The 20163-nt window shown below is 43.9% G+C and overlaps 1 protein-coding gene across 7 annotated transcripts in view; it reads right to left on the bottom strand.

The window, feature by feature from the left end:
• The window catches only part of LOC137378690 (transcription initiation factor TFIID subunit 4-like), a 459938-nt gene that overhangs the window by 318323 nt on the left and 121452 nt on the right, over positions 1-20163 (bottom strand). For all 7 annotated transcript variants that reach the window (XM_068049031.1, XM_068049028.1, XM_068049032.1 and 4 more), the window contains one exon: positions 169-338. In XM_068049031.1, the coding sequence (XP_067905132.1) occupies positions 169-338 (170 nt within the window). The remainder of the gene's footprint in view (positions 1-168; positions 339-20163) is intronic.

The raw sequence follows: 20163 nt of genomic DNA on the forward strand, positions 1-20163 counted from the left end.
GCCAGTCGACACACAGGTGCGAATTTTAACAGACAGTTCTGTGATATGGACCCTTGCCTCATACAAGGATTGTGGATTTTTCTGTGTGATCTGGGCTGTAACTTTTGGGGGCTGTACACAAAAGCTGATCTAAATTAGCTTTAACCCAAGAGACCTGGCCCCACTTACCTGTTTCTAGGATGCGTTTGTGCAGAGGGCCACTAGCCAAAAATGCTTCATCTTTACATGAGCGAATGTGCGTTCCAATCAAATTGGAGTTGATTGCCAGAATGTTAGCACTTTCCTCGCTCAGATTAACTCCAGCCATTGAGGTAACATCGTTAATGTCATCATCATCTCTGCAATGAGAGAAGAAACTGTGAAACCTGCTGTATTACTCCTGACTGTGTACCTCTCACGGGTTTCTTTTTAAACAAGAACAGCAAGCACAATGAGACAGAAAAACATGTTAAATAGGATGAGCAGGCCATATGACCCCTCAAGCCTGCTCCGCCTTTCAATAAGATCATGGCTGATCTTCTGCCTCAACTAAACTTTCTGGCCCTATCCCTTGAATCCTTTCGCAGTCAAACATCGACCAATCTCAGTCTTGAATATACTTAACAATGAAGCATCCAGAGCCATCTGGGATAAAAAGAATTCCGAAGACCCACAATCCTTTGAGCGAAGAAATTTCTCATCAGTCAAAAATGGCCAACCCCTTATCCGCAGACTATGACCAATGTTCCTTCTATGCTGCACGGGTGCGCAGCAATCAGGAATGTGCTGCGAAGGGAACAAACAGGCTGCGCATAAGCAGCGTTCCCTTTAAAAGGCGCCAATCTTGGAGGCCTCGCAGTGCAAAAAGCAGGCTGCGCACAGACCACAGAAATAAAAGGGAATACTGACTGTGACCCCAAATTATAGACTCTCCAGCAAGGGACAGAGCCTCTCAGCATCGACCCTGTCAAGCCCTCTAAGAATTTTATACATTTCACTGACATCACCTCTCAATTTTCTAAACGCCAGAAAATATAAGCCCATTCTACTCGATCTTTCCTCAGAGGACAAACCAGGAATGAGACCAGGAAATGTTCCGAGGTACCACATCCAGCAAATTGCAAGCACAGAAGCAGGCCATTTGGCCCAACCAGTTTGTGGCATCACTTTCCTGCTCCCATATCATTTCAACCCCTTTTCTTTCATCCACCTAATCAATCTAATCTTGAACGCAGATATAGTTTATGCCTCAAAAATGGACCCAAGAAGTGAATTCCACAGCCTCACACAGAAGCAGGAGTAGACCACATGGCCGCTTGAACCTGCTTCACCATTCAATAAGATCATGATGATATTCTACTTCAACTCCACTTCCCTACTCTTTGTGAAGAACCTTCTCCTGCCATCTGTTCGAAATCTCAGACTTAATTTTATGTTGGTGACCCCTCATTCTGAACACTGCAACTACTAGAAACTGTCTGCTTCTATCTACCCTGACGCATCCTTTGATAACTTGGTGCTACAACTGCGCAGAGAAAGCTTCTGGCAGCTGGGATCCTGAGCATGTTAAATCTTTTGTTCTAATCATACAGCAACTTACACTTCTTTTAAAAAATGGCTGAGAGAACCTTACAAAACAGTGATTAACCATGAGATACACAATGAGGTACATTGTGACACAAATGTGACTTGCAAACTAGACAGTGACTAGAATATGGTTAACAGCGAAACGCCTTTAAAAAATTGTCTGTCTAAAAAGAAATGTATGAACACAATTCCTTTCTTGTCACTCTCACATTGGGAATACAGTCATCTGCTGTGGTTCATGAAACTTGGTCAAAACTAGACTCCAGTCCTGCTTCGGCCCACAGCCACCGCTTGGATAGATTACATGGGCAGCAGCAATTGCATGCACCTTTACCTCTGTGAAAGCAGTGACTCGTGCTAGATTGTGATTCATATAATGCCAGCAGCCCTCACTACCAGGTTATTCCTGCCTCGTTAGCCCACAGTCAGCATAACGAGCCCAGTCAATTAGGTGGAGGAAGAAGGGAAGGGGACTACCAAGTAATCCCAATTGTCCTCACTGACAATTACACACAAACCAAGAAAGGAAAAGGGAAAAAAAGAACTTGCATTTCCTTAGCACCTTCCACAACCTCAGGACCTCCCAAGGTGCTTTAAAGCCAATGAAGTTCTTTTGAAGTGTAGTCACTGTGGTCATGTAGGAAACGGGGTCGCAAATTGTTGCACAGGAATCCCACAAACAGCAATGAGATAATGACCAAATAATCTGTTTTGATGATGGTGATTAAAAGAGAAATATTGGGCAGGACAACTGTAGAACTCCCCTGTTCTTATTTGAATAGTGCCATGAAATCTTTTACATTCATCTGAGTAGCCAGACAGGGTCTCTGTTTCAGTTCTCACCCGAAATATGGTATCTCTAATGCTGGCATTTCAGTGCACTCTCAACTGAGCAACCAGTTAGAGGTCAGAAGTGGTCAAGGTGGATGAGTCCCTCCCCAGCTCAGGCATTCCATGCTGTTGCAGTGCCCTTCCATGAACCAAAACCAGAGAAATCTGCACAAGACTGAATCTAGTTTAGTTTAGTTTAGAGATACAGCACTGAAACAGGCCCTTCGGCCCACCGAGTCTGTGCCGACCATCAACCACCCATTTATACTAATCCTACACTAATCCCATATTCCTACCACATCCCCACCTGTCCCTATATTTCCCTACCACCTACCTATACTAGGGGCAATTTATAATGGCCAATTAACCTATCAACCTGCAAGTCTTTGGCATGTGGGAGGAAACCGGAACACCCGGAGGAAACCCACGCAGACACAGGGAGAACTTGCAAACTCCGCACAGGCAGTACCCAGAATCGAACCCGGGTCCCTGGAGCTGTGAGGCTGGGGTGCTAACCACTGCGCCGCCCCATAATCTGGTTTATATCACCTGGGATTACAAAACATTCAGCACCTTCAAGGGAAGGATGATGCCATGTGAAGGGCCATTCGGCCCTTCAAACCTGCTCCGCCATTCATTATGATCATGGCTGATCATCCAACTCAATAACCTGTTCCTGCTTTCAGCCCATGCCCTTTGATCCCTTTAGACCCAAGAGCTGTAGCTAACTCCTTCTTGAAAACATACAATGTTTTGGCCTCAACTGCTTTCCGTGGTAGAGAATTCCACAGGCTTACCACCCTCTGAGTCAAGAAATTTCTCCTCATCTCAGTCCTGAAAGGTTTACCCCGTATCCTTAGACTATGACCCCTGGTTCTGGACTCCCCCCATCATCGGGAACATCTTTCCAACATCTACCCTGTCAAGTCCTGTTAGAATTTTATAGGTTTCTATGAGATCCCCCCTCACTCTTCTGAACTCCAGCGAATATAATCCTAACCGACTCAGAATCTCCTCATACGTCAGTCCCATCATCCCAGGAATCAGTCTGGTAAACCTTCGCTGCACTCCCTCTATAGCAAGAACATCCTTCCTCAGATAAGGAGACCAAAACTGCACACAATATTCCAGATGTGGCCTCACCAAGGCCCTGTATAATTGCAGCAAGATATCCCTGCTCTTGTACTCAAATCCTCTCGCTATGAAGGCCAACATACCATTTGCATTTTTTAACCGCCTGTTGGACCTGCATGCTTACCTTCAGCGACTGGTGTACGAGAACACTCAGGTCTCGTTGCATATTCCCCTCTCTCAGTTTATAGCCATTCAGATAATAATCTGCCTTCCTGTTTTTGTTACCAAAGTGGATAACCTCACATTTATCCACATTATACTGCATCTGCCATGCATTTTCTCACTCACTCAACTTGTCCAAATCACCCTGAAGCCTCTCTGCATCCTCCTCACAACTCATCCTCCCACCCAGTTTTGTGTCATCTGCAAATTTGGAGATATTACATTTAGTTCCTGCATCTAAATCATGAATATATATTGTGAATACCTGGAGTCCTAGCACCGATCTCTGCGGTATCCCACTCGTCACTGCCTGCCATTCGGAAAAAGACCCGTTTATCCCTACTGTTTGTTTCCTGTCTGCCAACCAATTTTCTGTCCATCACAATACACTACCCCCAATCCCACGCGCTTTAATTTTACACGCTAATCTCTTATGTAGGACTTTGTCGAAAGCCTTCTGAAAGTCTAAATAAACCACATCCACTGGCTCCCCCTCATCAACTCTACTAGTTACATCCTCGAAGAATTCTAGTAGATTTGTCCAGCATGATTTCCCTTTCGTAAATCCATGCTGACTCTGTCCGATTCTACCACTGTTCTCCAAGGGCTCTGCTATAAAATCTTTGATAATGGACTCTAGAATTTTCCCCACTACCGACGTCAGGCTGACTGGTCAAAAATTCCCTGTTTTCTCTCTACCTCCCTTTTTAAATAGTGGGGTTACATTAGCTACCCTCCAACTTGTAGGAACTGTTCCAGAGTCTATAGAATCTTGGAAGATGACCACTAATGCACTATTTCTAGGGCCACTTCCTTAAGTACTCTGGGATGCAGACCATCAGCCCCTGGGGATTTATCGGCCTTCAATCCCATCAATTTCCCCAACACCATTTCTCTACTCATACTGACTTCCTTCAGTTCCTGTCTCTCACTAAGCCCTGTGTTCCCCAACATTTCTGCTATGATATTTGTGTCCTCCTTTGTGAAGACAGAACCAAAAAATGCATTTAGTTGGTCAGCCATTTCTTTGTCGCCCATAATAAATTCCCCTGTTTCTGACTGTAAGGGACCTACATTTGTCTTCACTAATCTTTTTCTCTTCACATACCAAGAGAAACTTTTACAGTCAGTTTTTATGTTCCCCGCAAGCTTGCTCTCGTACTCTATTTTCCCCTTCTTAATCAATCCCTTTGTCCTCCTTTGCTGAATTCTAAACTGCTCCCAATCCTCAGGTCTGTAGTTTTTTTTCTGGCAAATTTATATGCCTCTTCCTTGGATCTAATGCTATTTCTAATTTCCCTTGTAAGCCATGGTTTGGCTACCTTTCCCATTTTACTTTTGCACCAGACAGGAATAAACAATTGTTGCAGTTCATCCATACGCTCTTTAAATGTTTGCCATTGCCTATCCACCGTCATCCCTTTAAGTAACGTTTCCCAATCCGTCACAGCCAATTCGCGCCTAATACCTTCGTAGTTTCCTTTACTAAGATTCAGGACCCTCGTCTCAGAATCAACTACGTCACTCTCCATCTTGATGAAGAATTCTATCATTATGGTCGCTCTTCCCCAAGGGGTCTCGCACAACTATATTGTCAATTATTCCTCTCTCATTACACAATACTCAGTCTAAGATGGCCTGTTCTCTAGTTGGTTCCTCAACGTATTGGTCCAGAAAACCATCCCATTGACACTCCAAGAATTCCTCCTCTACGGTATTGTGACTAATTTGATTTGCCCAATCTATATGCAGATTAAACTCACCCATAAATACAGATGTTCCTTTATCGCATGCGTCTCTAATTTCCTGGTTAATGCCATTCCCAACATCACCACTCCAGTTTGGGGATCTATACACAACTCCCACTAATGTTTTTTGCCCCTTCGTGTTTCTCAGCTCTACCCATACAGATTCCACGTCGGCAGAGCTAATATCCTTCCTCACTATTGCGCTAAATTCCTCTTTAACCAGCAATGCAACTCCACCGCCTTTTGCTTTTTGTCTGTCCTTCCTAAATACTGAATACCCCTGGATGTTCATTTCCCATCCCTGGTCACCTTGCAACCATGTCTCCGTAATTCCAACTATATCAGATCAGCCATGATCTTATTGAATGGCGGAGCAGGCTCGAGGGGCTGGACGGCCTACTCCTGCTCCTAGTTCTTATGATCTTATGATGATCACATCCATTTACATCTATTTGCGCAATTAATTCATCCACTTTATTGCGAATGTTCCGCGCGTTAAGGCACAAAGCCTTAAAGCTTGTCTTTTTAACATTACTTGTCCCCTTCCAACTATTTTTCACATTGCTCCTGTTTGATTCTGGCCCTTGATTTCTCTGCCCATCACTTTTCATATTTCCCTTATTGTCTTTTGTTCTTGTCTTTGATTCCCCCCTCTTCTGACTCCTTGCAAAGGTTCCCATCCCCCTGCCATTTTAGTTTAAACCCTCCCCAACCACCATAGCTACTACTCCCCCTAGGACATCAGTCCCAGTCCTGCCCAGGTGTAACCCGTCCAGTTTGCACGGGTCCCACCTCCCCCACAACCAGTCCAAAAGTCCCAGGAATCTAAAACCCTCCCCCTCACCATCTCTTCAGCTACGTATTCATCAGATATATCCTACTATTTCCACTCTAACCATTAGCAGATACCTCAACGGTCACGATGTCCATGTACTGTGGGGGGGGGGGGGTGTCAGGGGTGGGGGAGAAGCAGGGAGCCAGGTTAGAATACTGCTGTATTTATGCAGTACTTTGCTAAAGATGATTACATTTTAGCTATAAAGTCAGTGAGTAAGTGGATTCTACTTGATCCATGGAAGGAGCTGGCAATTCTTGCAGGGCGTGACAGGGAAGATGTAGATAGGATGGTTCCCCTGTTTGGTGAGTCTAGAACCAGGGAACATAGTCTCAGAATAAGGGTAGGAAGAATTTCTTTACTCAGAGAATGGCGAATCTTTGGAATTCTCTATCCCAGAAGACTGTGGAAGTTCAATCATTGAGCACATACAAGACAGAAATCGCCAGATATCTAGATACTTGTAAGTATTGTGAACTGTGAGGAGGATAGTGATAGACTTCAAGAGGACACAGACATGCTGACGGAATGGACAGACAGGTGGCATATGAAATTTAATGCAGAGAAGTGTGAACTGATGCATTTTGGTAGAAAGAACAGAAGATGCAACATAAAATAAAGGATGCAATTCTAAAAAAGGTACAGGAGCACTTGATTGAAAGATATAACATTCTGATGGGTCTTGACAGGATGGAAAGGATGTTTCCTCTTGTGGGAGAATCTAGAACTAGGGGTTACTGTTTAAAAATAAGGGATCGCCCATTAAAGACAGAGATGAGTAGAAATTTTTTTCCTCCGAGGGTCGTGAGTCTTTGGAACTTTTCCTCAAAAGGCAGTGGAAGCAAAGTATTTAAATATCTTTGAAGCAGAGGTAGATAGATTCTTGCTAAGCAAGAGGGTGAAATGTTATCAGGGGTAGGTGGGAATGTGGAATCGAGGTTACAATCAGATCAGCCATGATCTAACTGAATGGCAGAGCAGGCTCGACGGGCTGAATGGCCTACTCCTGCTCCTATGTTTCTATGGACTGAATGGCCATTTCACATTTCCATGAGTGATTTTTCTTTCTAAGCAGCAAGACAGGGAGCTGTTCAGGAACCTAGAATTACCCACTCCCATGCAGATATATTATGTATTAGCCTCAAAATAAAGCTCCCTCTACACTGTCCCAAACACCCCAGTGGAAGTACAGCATGGGTTAGATAAAGAGTTAATTTCTCTCTGCTCCCCACTGCCAGCCTCAGAATAGTGTCACTTACTGTAAACAGTATACATTTTTCCACAACTCACATCCTGTTGAATCCCCCTAAGCTTGCTACAGTAGGAGCTCTTTCCAGATTATCCCAAATCCCTCTTACACTGGAGTCGACACCAGCATAGGGTCAAGATTTCCATCCCATCAGACCAAGTTGGATTTGAACTCCAGTGCCAGAATGATCCAGCCTGCCAGCCTCTGTACAAAGCTAACTTTATACACAGAATCTAATGTTCAATAGGAAAGCTTCCAACAGCAGTGCAGCCACTGGTATATATCCAAACCTCCTTAATTTCCAGCATAATCAATTAAGAGCTTCATTTAAGAGATCTCGCACTCCAATCGGGGGCCATGTTCTGTTCCCAGAGCATTTATACCAACAAGAAAGGCTTGTGTGAAGACAGCGACTTATTAAGTTTCTCAGAGATGTTTAAAAACATTTCATGTACAATGCATTTTTTTCTGAATTACCGTTTTGTTCAAAGCTGGGGAAGGAAGGACAGAGTAAGATGCTAGTTCATCACCAACAGATCCTCATTTTATCGGACCTACTGACTTTATGTTGGAGGTTACCAATGGTTAACAACACTGATTCAAGGGGCTCCACCTCCCATGAATCCCAGTGCATTTATAACTGTTCATTTGAACCACAGTACATGGGATTGTCTGAGGTTAACCCAAACCATACTTTGATATTTATCTGGTACTAAGTGGACTGGAAGGTGCCAGTAAGGCAGCAAATGAAAAGCATGCAAATCACAAGACTTATTGTCAATTATGTTTTACACAGATGCTCGGATTCTTACATTCATGGGCTTCTTCCTCTGCAGTCTCCGCTCATTAACTGCTGGGTTTAGTCAAGAGATTAAATATCACAGAATCGTTACAGTGCAGAAGGAGGCCATTCGGCCCATCACGTCCACATTGGCTCTATGAAAGAGTAATTCACTCAGCACAGCTGAGTGCAATTCTCATTTTCACCCGAGTCAGAATGTTGCAAATTAAAGCACCACTCTAGGATTTGAGCACATAACCTGTGCGGACACTCTGTTGCAGACACAAGGGGCTGCTGCGCTGTCAGAGGGGCTGCTGTTTGGACAAGAGTTGAAGTGAAGCACCCACTCCATGCTCCAAGAGGTCAATGCAATTGTTAAGTATACTATGGCACTACAACAAACTGCATTCACATGGCATCTTTAACATAGTAAAATATTCCAAGGCACTTCACAGTGCAAGTCCAAAAAAAATTTAGGGACCCATGTACTCATAGCTCTAAAATATTTCTTTTGGGCCTCCTTATCTCGAGAGACAATGGATACGCGCCTGGAGGTGGTCAGTGGTTTGTGAAGCAGCGCCTGGAGTGGCTATAAAGGCCAATTCTGGAGTGACAGGCTCTTCCACAGAGAAATTTGTTTGTTGGGGCTGTTGCACAGTTGGCTCTCCCCTTGCGCCTCTGTCTTTTTTCCTGCCAACTACTAAGTCTCTTCGACTCGCCACAATTTAGCCCTGTCTTTATGGCTGCCCGCCAGCTCTGGCGAATGCTGGCAACTGACTCCCACGACTTGTGATCAATGTCACACGATTTCATGTCGCGTTTGCAGACGTCTTTATAACGGAGACATGGACGGCCGGTGGGTCTGATACCAGTGGCGAGCTCGCTGTACAATGTGTCTTTGGGGATCCTGCCATCTTCCATGCGGCTCACATGGCTATAGTATTGGAAAATATAATCAAAAATGCAACTGGAATGTCAGCCTTTCCACTAGAGGGTCAGAACATAAAAGGGAGCAAGTTTTGCTCCCGTTACAGAAGTCCTGGTTAAACCACATCTGGAGTACTGTGTACAGATCTGGGCAACTCACCTTAGAAAGGAATTTTTTTATTCCTTCATAGGATGTGGGCATCACTGGCAAGACCAGCATTTATTGCCCACCCCTAAATGCCCTTGAGAAGGATATTTCTTGGCCTTGGAAGAAGTGCAGCACAGCTTCAACAGAAAGTTTTCAGGGCTCTAAGGGCAAGAGAATGAGCAGAGATTACATAAACTTGGCATGCATTCCCTGGAATATAGAAGATTGAGGGGGTGGTTTGAGTGAGATTTTTATAATTTTGTAAGGAATTGTTTGGGTAGAAAGAAACTTTTTCTGCTGGTTGGGGAGTCTCAGATAAAGACGACCTTAAAATCAGAGCAGGGCACTCAAGAGAGAAGCTTGGAAACACTTCTTCACGCAAAGGGTGGTAGAAGTGCGGCACACACTCTCACAAAAATCAGTAGACGTTAGCTCAATTAAATTGGAGATCAACAGGTTTTTCTTAGACAAAGGTATAAAACTATACGGAGCCAAGGCAGGTGAATGGACTCAAGATACAGATCAGCCATGATGTCACTGAATGATGGAACAGGCTCAAGGAGCTGAACGGTTAACTCCGGTTCCTATGTTACGATGTTCACCAGGGTGCTGACGGACAAAATTTGGCACCAAGCCGTACAAAAAGAGGAAGGAAGGAGGCATTGTTGGATTTGGTTCTGGGGAATGAGGTGGGTCAAGTGGATCAAGTGTCAGCTGGAGAACCTTTAGTGAACAATGATCAAAGCATCATAAGGTTTAGGTTAGCTATGGAAAAGGACAAGAAGCAATTGAATATATGGCAATTGAATATATAGACTGGAGGAGGGCCAATTTTAGTGGGGTGAAAACAGAACTGTCCCAGGTAAATTGGAATCAAAGATTGTCAGACAAAACTGTAACAGAACAATGGACTACCAAACAGGAGATACTTCGGGTACAGTCGAGGTACATCACCATGAAACAGAAAGGTAGGACAAGCAAAGCCAGAGCTAGGTGCATGACAAGAGATAGAGAGTAAAATGAAGCAGACGAGGGTGCGTATGACAGATGTCAGGTTGAAAATACAACTGAGAACGAGGCTGAATATAGAGATTTCAGAGAGGAAGTGTGACAGATCCATGATTTTGAACATTTCTGTCAAATCTCCTCTTTTCTGAGGAAAACAGTCCCAACTTCTACAATCTATCCACCTAACTGGGTGGAGGCGGTGGCGTACTGGTATTGTCACTGGACTAGTAACCCAGAGATGCAGGTATTGCTCTGGGGATATGGGTCCGAATCCCACCACAGCAGAGGTGGAATTTGAATTCAATTAATAAATCTGGAATTTAAAGCTAGTCTAATGATGGCCATGAAACTAATGATGGCCATGAAACCATTGTCGATTGTTATAAAAACCCATCTGGTTCACAAAAAGAGGGAAGGAGATCTGCTGTCCTTACCTGGTCTGGCCTACATGTGACTCCAGATCCACAGCAATGTGGTTGATTCTTACATGCCCTCTGAAATGGCCTAGCAAGCCACTCAGTTCAAGGGCAATTAGGGATGGGCAATAAATGCTGGCCTGGCCTGCGATGCCCACATCCCATGAAAGAATAAAAAAAAACTGAAGTTCCTCATCACTGAAACCATTCTTGAGAATCTTTTCTGCAAACTCTCCAATGCCTTCACATCTTTCCTAAAGCGTGAAGTCCAGAACTTGACACAATACTCCAGTTAAGGCTGAACCAGTCTTCTGTACAAGTTTAACGTAACTTCCTTGCTTTTGTACTCTGCGCCCCTATTAATGAAGCCTAGGATGCTGTATGCTCTATTAACCACGCTCTCAACCTTTCCTGCCACCTTGCATGATGTATGCACATATACCCAGATGGAGACAAGAATTTAGCAAGTTTATACAAAGAACAGTACAGCACAGGAACAGGCCATTCGGCCCTCCAAGCCCGTGCCAATCATGATGCCTGTCGAAGGTAAAACCTTCTGCACTTCCGGGGTCCGTATCCCTCTATTCCCATCCTATTCATGTATTTGTCAAGATGCCTCTTAAACGTCGCTATCGTATCTGCTTCCACCACCTCCCCCGGCAGCAAGTTCCAAGCAGTCACCACCCTCTGTGTAAAGAACTTGCCTCACACATCCCCTCTAAACTTTGCCCCTCTCACCTTAAACCTATGTCCCCTAGTAACTGACTCTTCCACCCTGGGAAAAAGCTTCTGACTATCCACTCTGTCCAGGCTACTCATAACTTTGTCAACCTCTATCATGTCGCCCCTCCACCTCCATTGTTCCAGTGAAAACAATCCGAGTTTATCCAACCTCTCCTCATAACTATTACTCTCCAGACCAGACAACATCCTGGTAAACCTCTTCTGTACCCTCTCCAAAGCCTCCACATCCTTCTGGTAGTGTGGCGACCAGAATTGCACGCAATATTCCAAGTGTGGCCTAACTAAGGTTCTGTACAGTTGCAGCATGACTTGCCAATTTTTATACTCTATGCCCCCAACCAATGAAGGCGAACATGCCGTATGCCTTCTTGACTACCTTATCCACCTGTGTTGCCACTTTCAGTGATCAGTGGACCTGTACGCCCAGATCTCTCTGCCTGTCAATACTCCTAAGGGTTCTGCCATTTACTGTATACTTCCCAGCTGCATTAGACCTTCCAAAATGCATTACCTCACATTTGTCCGGATTAAACTCCATCTGCCATTTCTCCGCCCAAGTCTCCAACTGATCTATATCCTGCTGTATCCTCTGACAATCCTCACACTACCCGCAACTCCACCAACCTGTGTCGTCCGCAAACTTACTAATCAGACCATTTTCCTCCAAACCATTTATATATACTACAAACAGCAAAGGTTCCAGCACTGATCCCTGCGGAACACCACTAGTCACAGCCCTCCATTCAGAAAAGCACTCTGCCACTGCTACCCTCTGTCTTCTATGACTGAGCCAGTTCTGCATCCATCTTGCCGGCTCACCTCTGATCCCATGTGATTTCACCTTGTGTACCAGTCTGCCATGAGGGACCGTGTCAAAGGCTTTACTGAAGTCCATATAGACAACATCCACTGCCCTTCCTTCATCAATCATCTTCGTCACTTCCTCAAAAAACTCAATCAAGTTAGTGAGACACGACCTCCCCTTCACAAAACCATGCTGTCTCTCGCTAATAAGTCCACTTGTTTCCAAATGGGAGTAAATCCTGTCCCAAAGAATCCTCTCCAATAATTTCCCTACCACTGACGTATGGCTCACCGGCCTGTAATTTCCTGGATTATCCTTGCTACCCTTCTTAAACAACATTGGCCATTCTCCAGTCCTCTGGGACCTCACCTGTAGCCAATGAGGATACAAAGATTTCTGTCAAGGCCTCAGCAATTTCCTCCCTTGCCTTGGTTATACAGCATTGGTTTACAGTTCCTCATCACCACCTGATTATTTTTTGTAGTAACGCTGCTCATTGGTTTTGAGTGTAGTGATTGTACATGGTTTTATGAAGGGTAAACCGTGTTTGACTAATTTGCTAGAGTTCTTTGAAGCTGTAGCAAACAAAGTGGATAATGGGGATCCTGTAGATGTAGTTTATCTGGACTCCCAAACGGCATTTGATAAGGTGCCACACAAAAGGCGAATACACAAGGTAAGTTCACATGGGGTTAGGGGCAATTTACTGGCTTGGATAGAGGATTGGCTAACCAACAGAAAACAGAGAATCGGGATAAATGGGTCTTTTTCTGGCTGGCAAGATGTAACTAGTGGGGTGCCACAGGGTTCGGTCTTCAGACCCCAACTATTTACTACAATCCATATAAATGACTTGGATGCAGGGATAGAATGTACTATAGCCAAATTTGCAGATGACACTAAAATAGGTGGGATAGTAAGTTGCAATAAAGAAATAAGAAATCTACAAATGGATATGGATAGGTTAGGTGAATGGGCCAAAATTTGGCAGATGGAGTTTAACATGGTTAAGTGTAAGGTTATCCACTTTGGTCAGAAGAATAGAAAGGCAAATTATCTAAATGGAGAGAAACGTCAGAGTGCTTCAGTGCCAAGGGATCTGGGTGTCCTCGTGCATGAATCGCAGAAAACTAGTTTGCAGGTACAGCATGTGATAAGGAAGGCAAATGGAATTTTGGCATGTATTGCTAAAGGAATAGAGTATAAAAGTAGGGAAGTATTGCTGCAACTGTACAAGGCATTGGTGAGACCGCACCTGGAGTACTGCATACAATTTTGGTCCCCTTAATTGAGAGAGGATGTAGTTGCATTGGAGACAGTTCAGAGGATGTTCACTAGATTGATTTCAGAGATGAGAGGTTTGTCTTATGAACAGAGATTGAGCAGTTTAGGCCTTTACTCTCCGGAGTTTAGAAGAATGAGAGGATATCTAATTGAGGAATATAAGATGATTAAGGGGACTGACAAAGTAGATGCAGAGAGGATGTTTCCTCTGGTGGGGCAATCTAGAACAAGAGTTCATAGTTTTAGGATAAGGGGTAGCAGATTTAAAACAGAGATGAGGAGAAATTACTTCTCTCAAAGGGTTGTGAATCTGTGGAATTCACTACCCCAGAGCGCGGTGGATGCCGGGACATTGAGTAAATTTGAGGAGACAGACAGATTTTTAATTAGAAATGGGTTGTCGGGTTATGGAGAACGGGCAGGAAAGTGAAGTTGAAGCCAAGATGAGAACAGCCATGATTGTATTGAATGGCGGATCAGGCTTGAGGGGCTGAATTGCCTACTCCTGCTCCTAGTTCTTATGTTCTGTGGAATATTGTGATTGAAAATGCCACTGCACTGGCCCCTGGTAACTATAATGAGCAACAGTGTCACAATGGCAAAATTACACATCAATTTTAACTGACTTTTCTGCAGCTTAAAATACTCTTCTAAGATGTGGTACTACATCCATCCATGTAAAAGTCTTGCATCTAGCATACATTGTCATATTTCAAAGTGTCATACTTTGTTACAGAAGCAAAGCCATCTTAAGAAGTGGAAGAAAGTCAGTCATTTAACTATCATTTCATCTGACGTGAAGCAAGAAATTTAGCAGATAGATGTTAAGTGACCTATTGTGGCTATAACAGAGACATAGAAACATAGAAAATAGGAGCAGGAGTAGGCCATTCGGCCCTTCAGGCCTGCTCCACCATTCAAAAAAGATCATGGCTGATTGTCTAATTCATTACCCTGTTCCTGAATTCTCCCCATATCCCTTGATCCCTTTGGCATTAAGAAATACATCTATCTCCTTCTTGAATATATTAAATGACTTGGCCTCCACTGCCTTCTGCAGTAGAGAATTCCACAGGTTCACCACCCTCTGAGTAAAGACATTTCTCCTCATCTCGGTTCTAAATGGCATACCCCATATCCTGAGACTGAGAGTTCTGGTTCTGGACTCCACAGCCATTGACATCATCCTCCCTGCATCTAGCCTGTCTAGTCCTGTTAGAATTTTATAGGTTTCTATGAGATCCCCTCTCATTCTTCTAAACTCTAGTGAATATAGGCCTAGTCAACCCAATCTGTCCTCATACGTCAATCCTGCCATCCCAGGAATCAGCCCAGTAAATCTTCTTTGCACTCCCTCCATGGAAAGAACATACTTCCTCAGATAAGGAGACCAAAACTGCACACAATACTCCAGATGTGGTCTCACCAAGGCCCTGTATAACTGCAGTAAGACATCCTTGTTCCTGTACTCAAATCCTTTGGCAATGAAGGCCAACATACTATTCGCCTTCCTAACTGCTTGCTGCACCTGAATGCTTGCTTTCAGCGACTGGTGTACAAGGACACCAGTTCTCGTTGCACCTCCCCCTTTCATAATCTATCACCATTCAGATAATAATCTGCCTTTCTGTTTTTACAAACAAAGTGGATAACCTCACATTTATCCACGTTATACTGCATCTGCCATGCATTTGCCCACTCACCCAACTTGTCCAAATCACATTAGAGCCTCGCTGCATCCTCCTCACAGCTCACTTCATTCCCCAGCTTTGTGTCATCTGCAAACTTGGAAATGTTACATTGAATTCCCTCAAGTCATTAATATATATTGTGTATAGCTGGGGCCCAACTAGTCACTGCCTGCCACCCAGAAAAAGACCCGTTTATTCCTACTCTCTGTTTCCTGTCTGTCAACCAATTCTCAATCCATGCCAGTATATTACCCCCAATCCTATGTGTTTTAATTTTGCACACTAACCTCTTATGTGGGACCTTATCAAAAGCCTTCTGAAAATCCAAATACACCACATCCATTGGTTCTCCCTTATCCATTCTACTAAAATTCCAGGAGATTTGTTAAGCATGATTTCCCTTTCGTAAACCCATGCTGACTTTGTCCAATCCTGTTTATGCTTTCCCAGTGCTCTGCTATCACATCTTTTATAAAAGCCTCTAGCATTTTCCCCACTACTGGTGTAAGGCTTACCGGTCTATAATTCCCTGGTTTTTCTCTCCTTCCTTTTTTAAATAGTGGGGTTAACATTTGCCACCCTCCAATCTGTAGGATCTATAGAATTTTGGAAGATGACCACCAATGCAAAGAGCTGGCTCAAGAAGGGTGTTAAATATTACTGGATGCAAGGTGTTCAGGTAAGATAGGGAAGGGAAAAGGGGGAGGGGTGGCGATATTGATTAAAGAGAGCATTGCAGGGCTGGAGCAAAAGGATGTTCCAGAGGGGTTGAGGACAGAATCAATTTGGCTGGAACTAAGGAACAAAATAGGTGCAGTTACTTTGCTCGGTGTTGTCTATAGGCCACCAGTTGGTGGGAAGGACGTGGAGGAACAAATTTGCAAGGAAATTACAGAGAGGCGCAAAAATTATCAGGTAGTTATGATGGGGGACTTTAATTATCCAAACATAGACTGGGATAGTAATAGTGTAAAGGGCAGTGAGGGGCAAGAGTTCCTAGAGTGTGTTCAGGAAAATTTTCTGCAGCAGTATGTTTCTAGTCCAACGAGAAAGGAGGCACTACTAGACCTGGTTGTTGGGAATGAGGTGGGCCAAGTGCATCAAGTACCAGCAGGAGTGCATTTAGGGGACAGTGATCATTGTACCATAAGATTTAGGCTGACTATAGAAAAGGACAAAGAACAATCCAGAGTAAGAATAATTAACTAGGGGAAGGCCAACTTCAAGGGGCTAAGAATGGAGCTGGGGCGAATAAATTGGAGTCAAAAGTTGGCAGGAAAACCAGTAGGTGAACAATGGGCTACCTTCAAAGAGAAGACAGTTTGGGCACAGTTAAGGTATGTTCCCTCAAAATGGGAAAGGTAGGGCAAACAAATCCAGAGCTCTCTGGATGACAAAAGAGGTAAAGATTAAGATGAAGAAGAAAAATTGTGCTTATGACACATGCCAGGTAGAAAATATTATTGAGAACCAGGCTGAATCTAGAAGGTCCAGAGCGGAGGTTAAAAAGCAAATAAGAGAAGCAAAGAGTGAGCATGAAAAGAGACTGGCAGCTAGTATTAAAGGAAATCCCAAAGTTTTCTGCAGGCATATAAACAGTAAAAGGGTGGTATAAGGAGGAGTGGGGCCAATTTGGGACCAGAAAGGGGATTTACACCTGGAGGTAGAGGGCATAGCTGAGGTATTAAATCAATACTTTGCATCTGTCTTTACCAAGAAAAAAGATGCAACAAAAGCAATGACGAAGGAGGAGGTAATTCAGACACTAGAAGGGTTTAATATTGGTAAAGAGGATGTATTAGATAGCTGTCTGTACGTAAAGTGGATAAAGCACCAGGACCAGATGAGAAGCATCCAAGGATACTGAGGAAAGTAGGGTGGAAATCGTGGAGGCACTGGCCATAATTTTTCCATCTTCCTTACACTCGGGGGTGGTGCAAGAGGATTGGAGAATTGCAAACGTTGCACCTTGTTCAAAAAAGGGTGCAAAGATAAGCCCAGCAACTACAGGCCAGTCAGTTTAACTTCAGTGATGGGAAAATTTCTAGAAAAAATAATTCGGGACAAAATCAAGAGTCACTTGGACAAATGTAGGTTAATTAAGAAAAGCTAGCACGGGTTTCTTAAGGGAAAATCATGTTTAACTAACTTGCTGGAGTTTTTTGAGGAAGTAACAGAGAGGGTTGATGAGGGCAATGATGTTGATCTGGTGTACATGGACTTGCAAAAGGCATGTGATACAGTACCACACAACAGACATTTTAGCAAACTTGTAGTTCATGGAATAAAAGGGACAGTAGCAACATGGATACGAAATTGGCTGAGTGACAGGAAACGAAGAGTAGCGCTTAATGGTTGTTTTTCGGGCTGGAGGAAGGTTTGTAGTGGAGTTCCCCAGGAGTCAGTGTTGGGACTCTTGCTTTTCCTGATATATATTAATGGTCTAGACCTTGGTGTACAGGGCACGATTTCAAAGTTTGCAGATGATATGAAACTTGGAAGCATTGTGAACTGTGGGGAGGATAGTGTAGAACTTCAAAAGTACATAGACAAGTTGGTGGAATGGGCAGACAGGTGGCAGATGAAATTAAATGCAGAGAAATGTGAAGTGATTCATATTGGTAGGAAGAACATGGAGAGACAATATAGAATAAAGGGTACAATTCCAAAGGGGGTGCAGCAGCAGAGGGACCTGGGTGTATATGTGCATAAGCCATTGAAGGTGGCAGGACAAGTTGAGAGAGCAGTTAATAAAGCATACAGTCTCTTGGGCTTTATTAATAGGGGCACAGAGTACAAGAGCAAGGAAGTTATGTTGAACTTGTAGAAGACATTAGTTCGGTCTCAGCTAGACTATTGCATCCAGTTCTGGGCTTTGCATTTTAGGAAAGATGTGAGGGCACTGGAGAGAGTACAGAAAAAATTCACGAGAATGGTTCCAAGGATGAAGAACTTCAGTTATGAAGATAGATTGGAGAAGTTAGGACTGTTTTCCTTGGAGAAGAGAAGGCTGAGAGGTGATTTGATAGACGTATTCAAAATCATGAGGGGTCTGGACAGAGAAGATAGAGAGAAACTGTTCCCACTCGTGAAAGGATGGAGAACGAGAGGGCACAGATTTAAAATATTTGCTAACAGAAGCAAAAGTGACACGAGGAAAAGCTTTTTCACGCAGAATGTGGTTAAAGTCTGGAATGCGTTGCCTGACAGTGTGGTGGAGGCAGGTTCAATTGAAGCATTCAAAGGGGAATTAGACAATTATATGAAAAGGAAGCACGTGCAGGATTATAGGGAGAAGGCAGGGGAAAGGAACTGAGTGAATTGCTCTTTCAGAGAGCCGATGCGGACACGATGGGCCGAATGGCCTCCTTCTGCACTGTAACAATTCTGTGAAAAAGGAAATCAGAGACGCAAAGAGAGAGCATGAGAGGAGACTGGCAGCAAACATAAAAGGGAATCCAAAAGTCTTCTATGGGAATATAAATAGTAAAAAAGAGGGGCAGGGCCAATTAGTGACCAAAAAGGGGATCTATGCATGGAGGCAGAGGGCAAAGCTGAGGTACTAAATGAGTATTTTGCAACTGTCTTTACCAAGGAATATTGCTGTCCAAGCCATATTGAAGGAGGAAGTAGCTGAGATACTGGATGGGGCGGCACAGTGGTTAGCACCGCAGCCTCACAGCTCCAGGGACCCGGGTTTGATTCTGGGTACTGCCTGTGTGGAGTTTGCAAGTTCTCCCTGTGTCTGCGTGGGTTTCCTCCGGGTGCTCCGGTTTCCTCCCACATGCCAAAGACTTGCAGGTTGATAGGTTAATTGGCCATTATAAATTGCCCCTAGTATAGGTAGGTGGTAGGGAAATATATAGGGACAGGTGGGGATGTGATAGGAATATGGGATTAGTGTAGGATTCGTATAAATGGGTGGTTGATGGTCGGCACAGACTCAGTGGGCCGAAGGGCCTGTTTCAGTGCTGTATCTCTAAAACTAAAACTAAAAATTTATAAAGAGGAGGTATTCGAAAGGCTGGCTGAGCTTAGAATTGATAAGTCAACACGGGGCAGCACAGTGGCGCAGAGGTTAGCATCGCAGCCTCACAGCTCCAGCGACCCGGGTTCAATTCTGGGTACTGCCTGTGTGGAGTTTGCAAGTTCTCCCTGTGTCTGCGTGGGTTTTCTCCGGGTGCTCCTTTTCCTCCCACATGCCAAAGACTTGCAGGTTGATAGGTTAATTGGCCATTATAAATTGCCCCTAGTGTTGGTAGGTGGTAGGGAAATATAGGGACAGGTGGGGATGTGGTAGGAATGTAGGATTAGTATAAATGGGTGGTTGATGGTCGGCACAGACTCGTTGGGCCGAAGGGCCTGTTTCAGTGCTGTATCTCTAAACTAAACTAAACTAAACTAAACATAAACACGATCGGATGGACTGCATCCAAGGATACTAAGCAAAAAAATAGATGAAAATTGCGGAGGAAGTACCGGCCATAATCATCCAATCCTCCTTAGATACCGGTGGTGCCAAAGAACTGGGAATTGCATATGTTACACCCTTGTTCAAAACAGGGTGCAGGCCAGTGACTTTAACCTCGATGCAGGGACAGCTTTCAGTGATGATAATCCGGGACAAAATTAACAGTCACTTGGACAAGTCGGACTAATTAGAGAAAGACAGTACCAATTTGTGAAAGGTAAACAGTATTTAACAAACTTGATTTGAGTTTTTTTGATGAGTTAACAAAGAGGGTTGATGAGAGTAATGCAGTTGACGTAGTGTACATGGACTTCCAAAAAGCATTTGATAAAGTGCAACAATGACTTGTGAGCAAAGTTGAAG

This window comes from Heterodontus francisci, chromosome 17 (assembly GCF_036365525.1).
Source record: "Heterodontus francisci isolate sHetFra1 chromosome 17, sHetFra1.hap1, whole genome shotgun sequence".
NCBI classification, from domain to species: Eukaryota; Metazoa; Chordata; class Chondrichthyes; order Heterodontiformes; family Heterodontidae; genus Heterodontus; species Heterodontus francisci.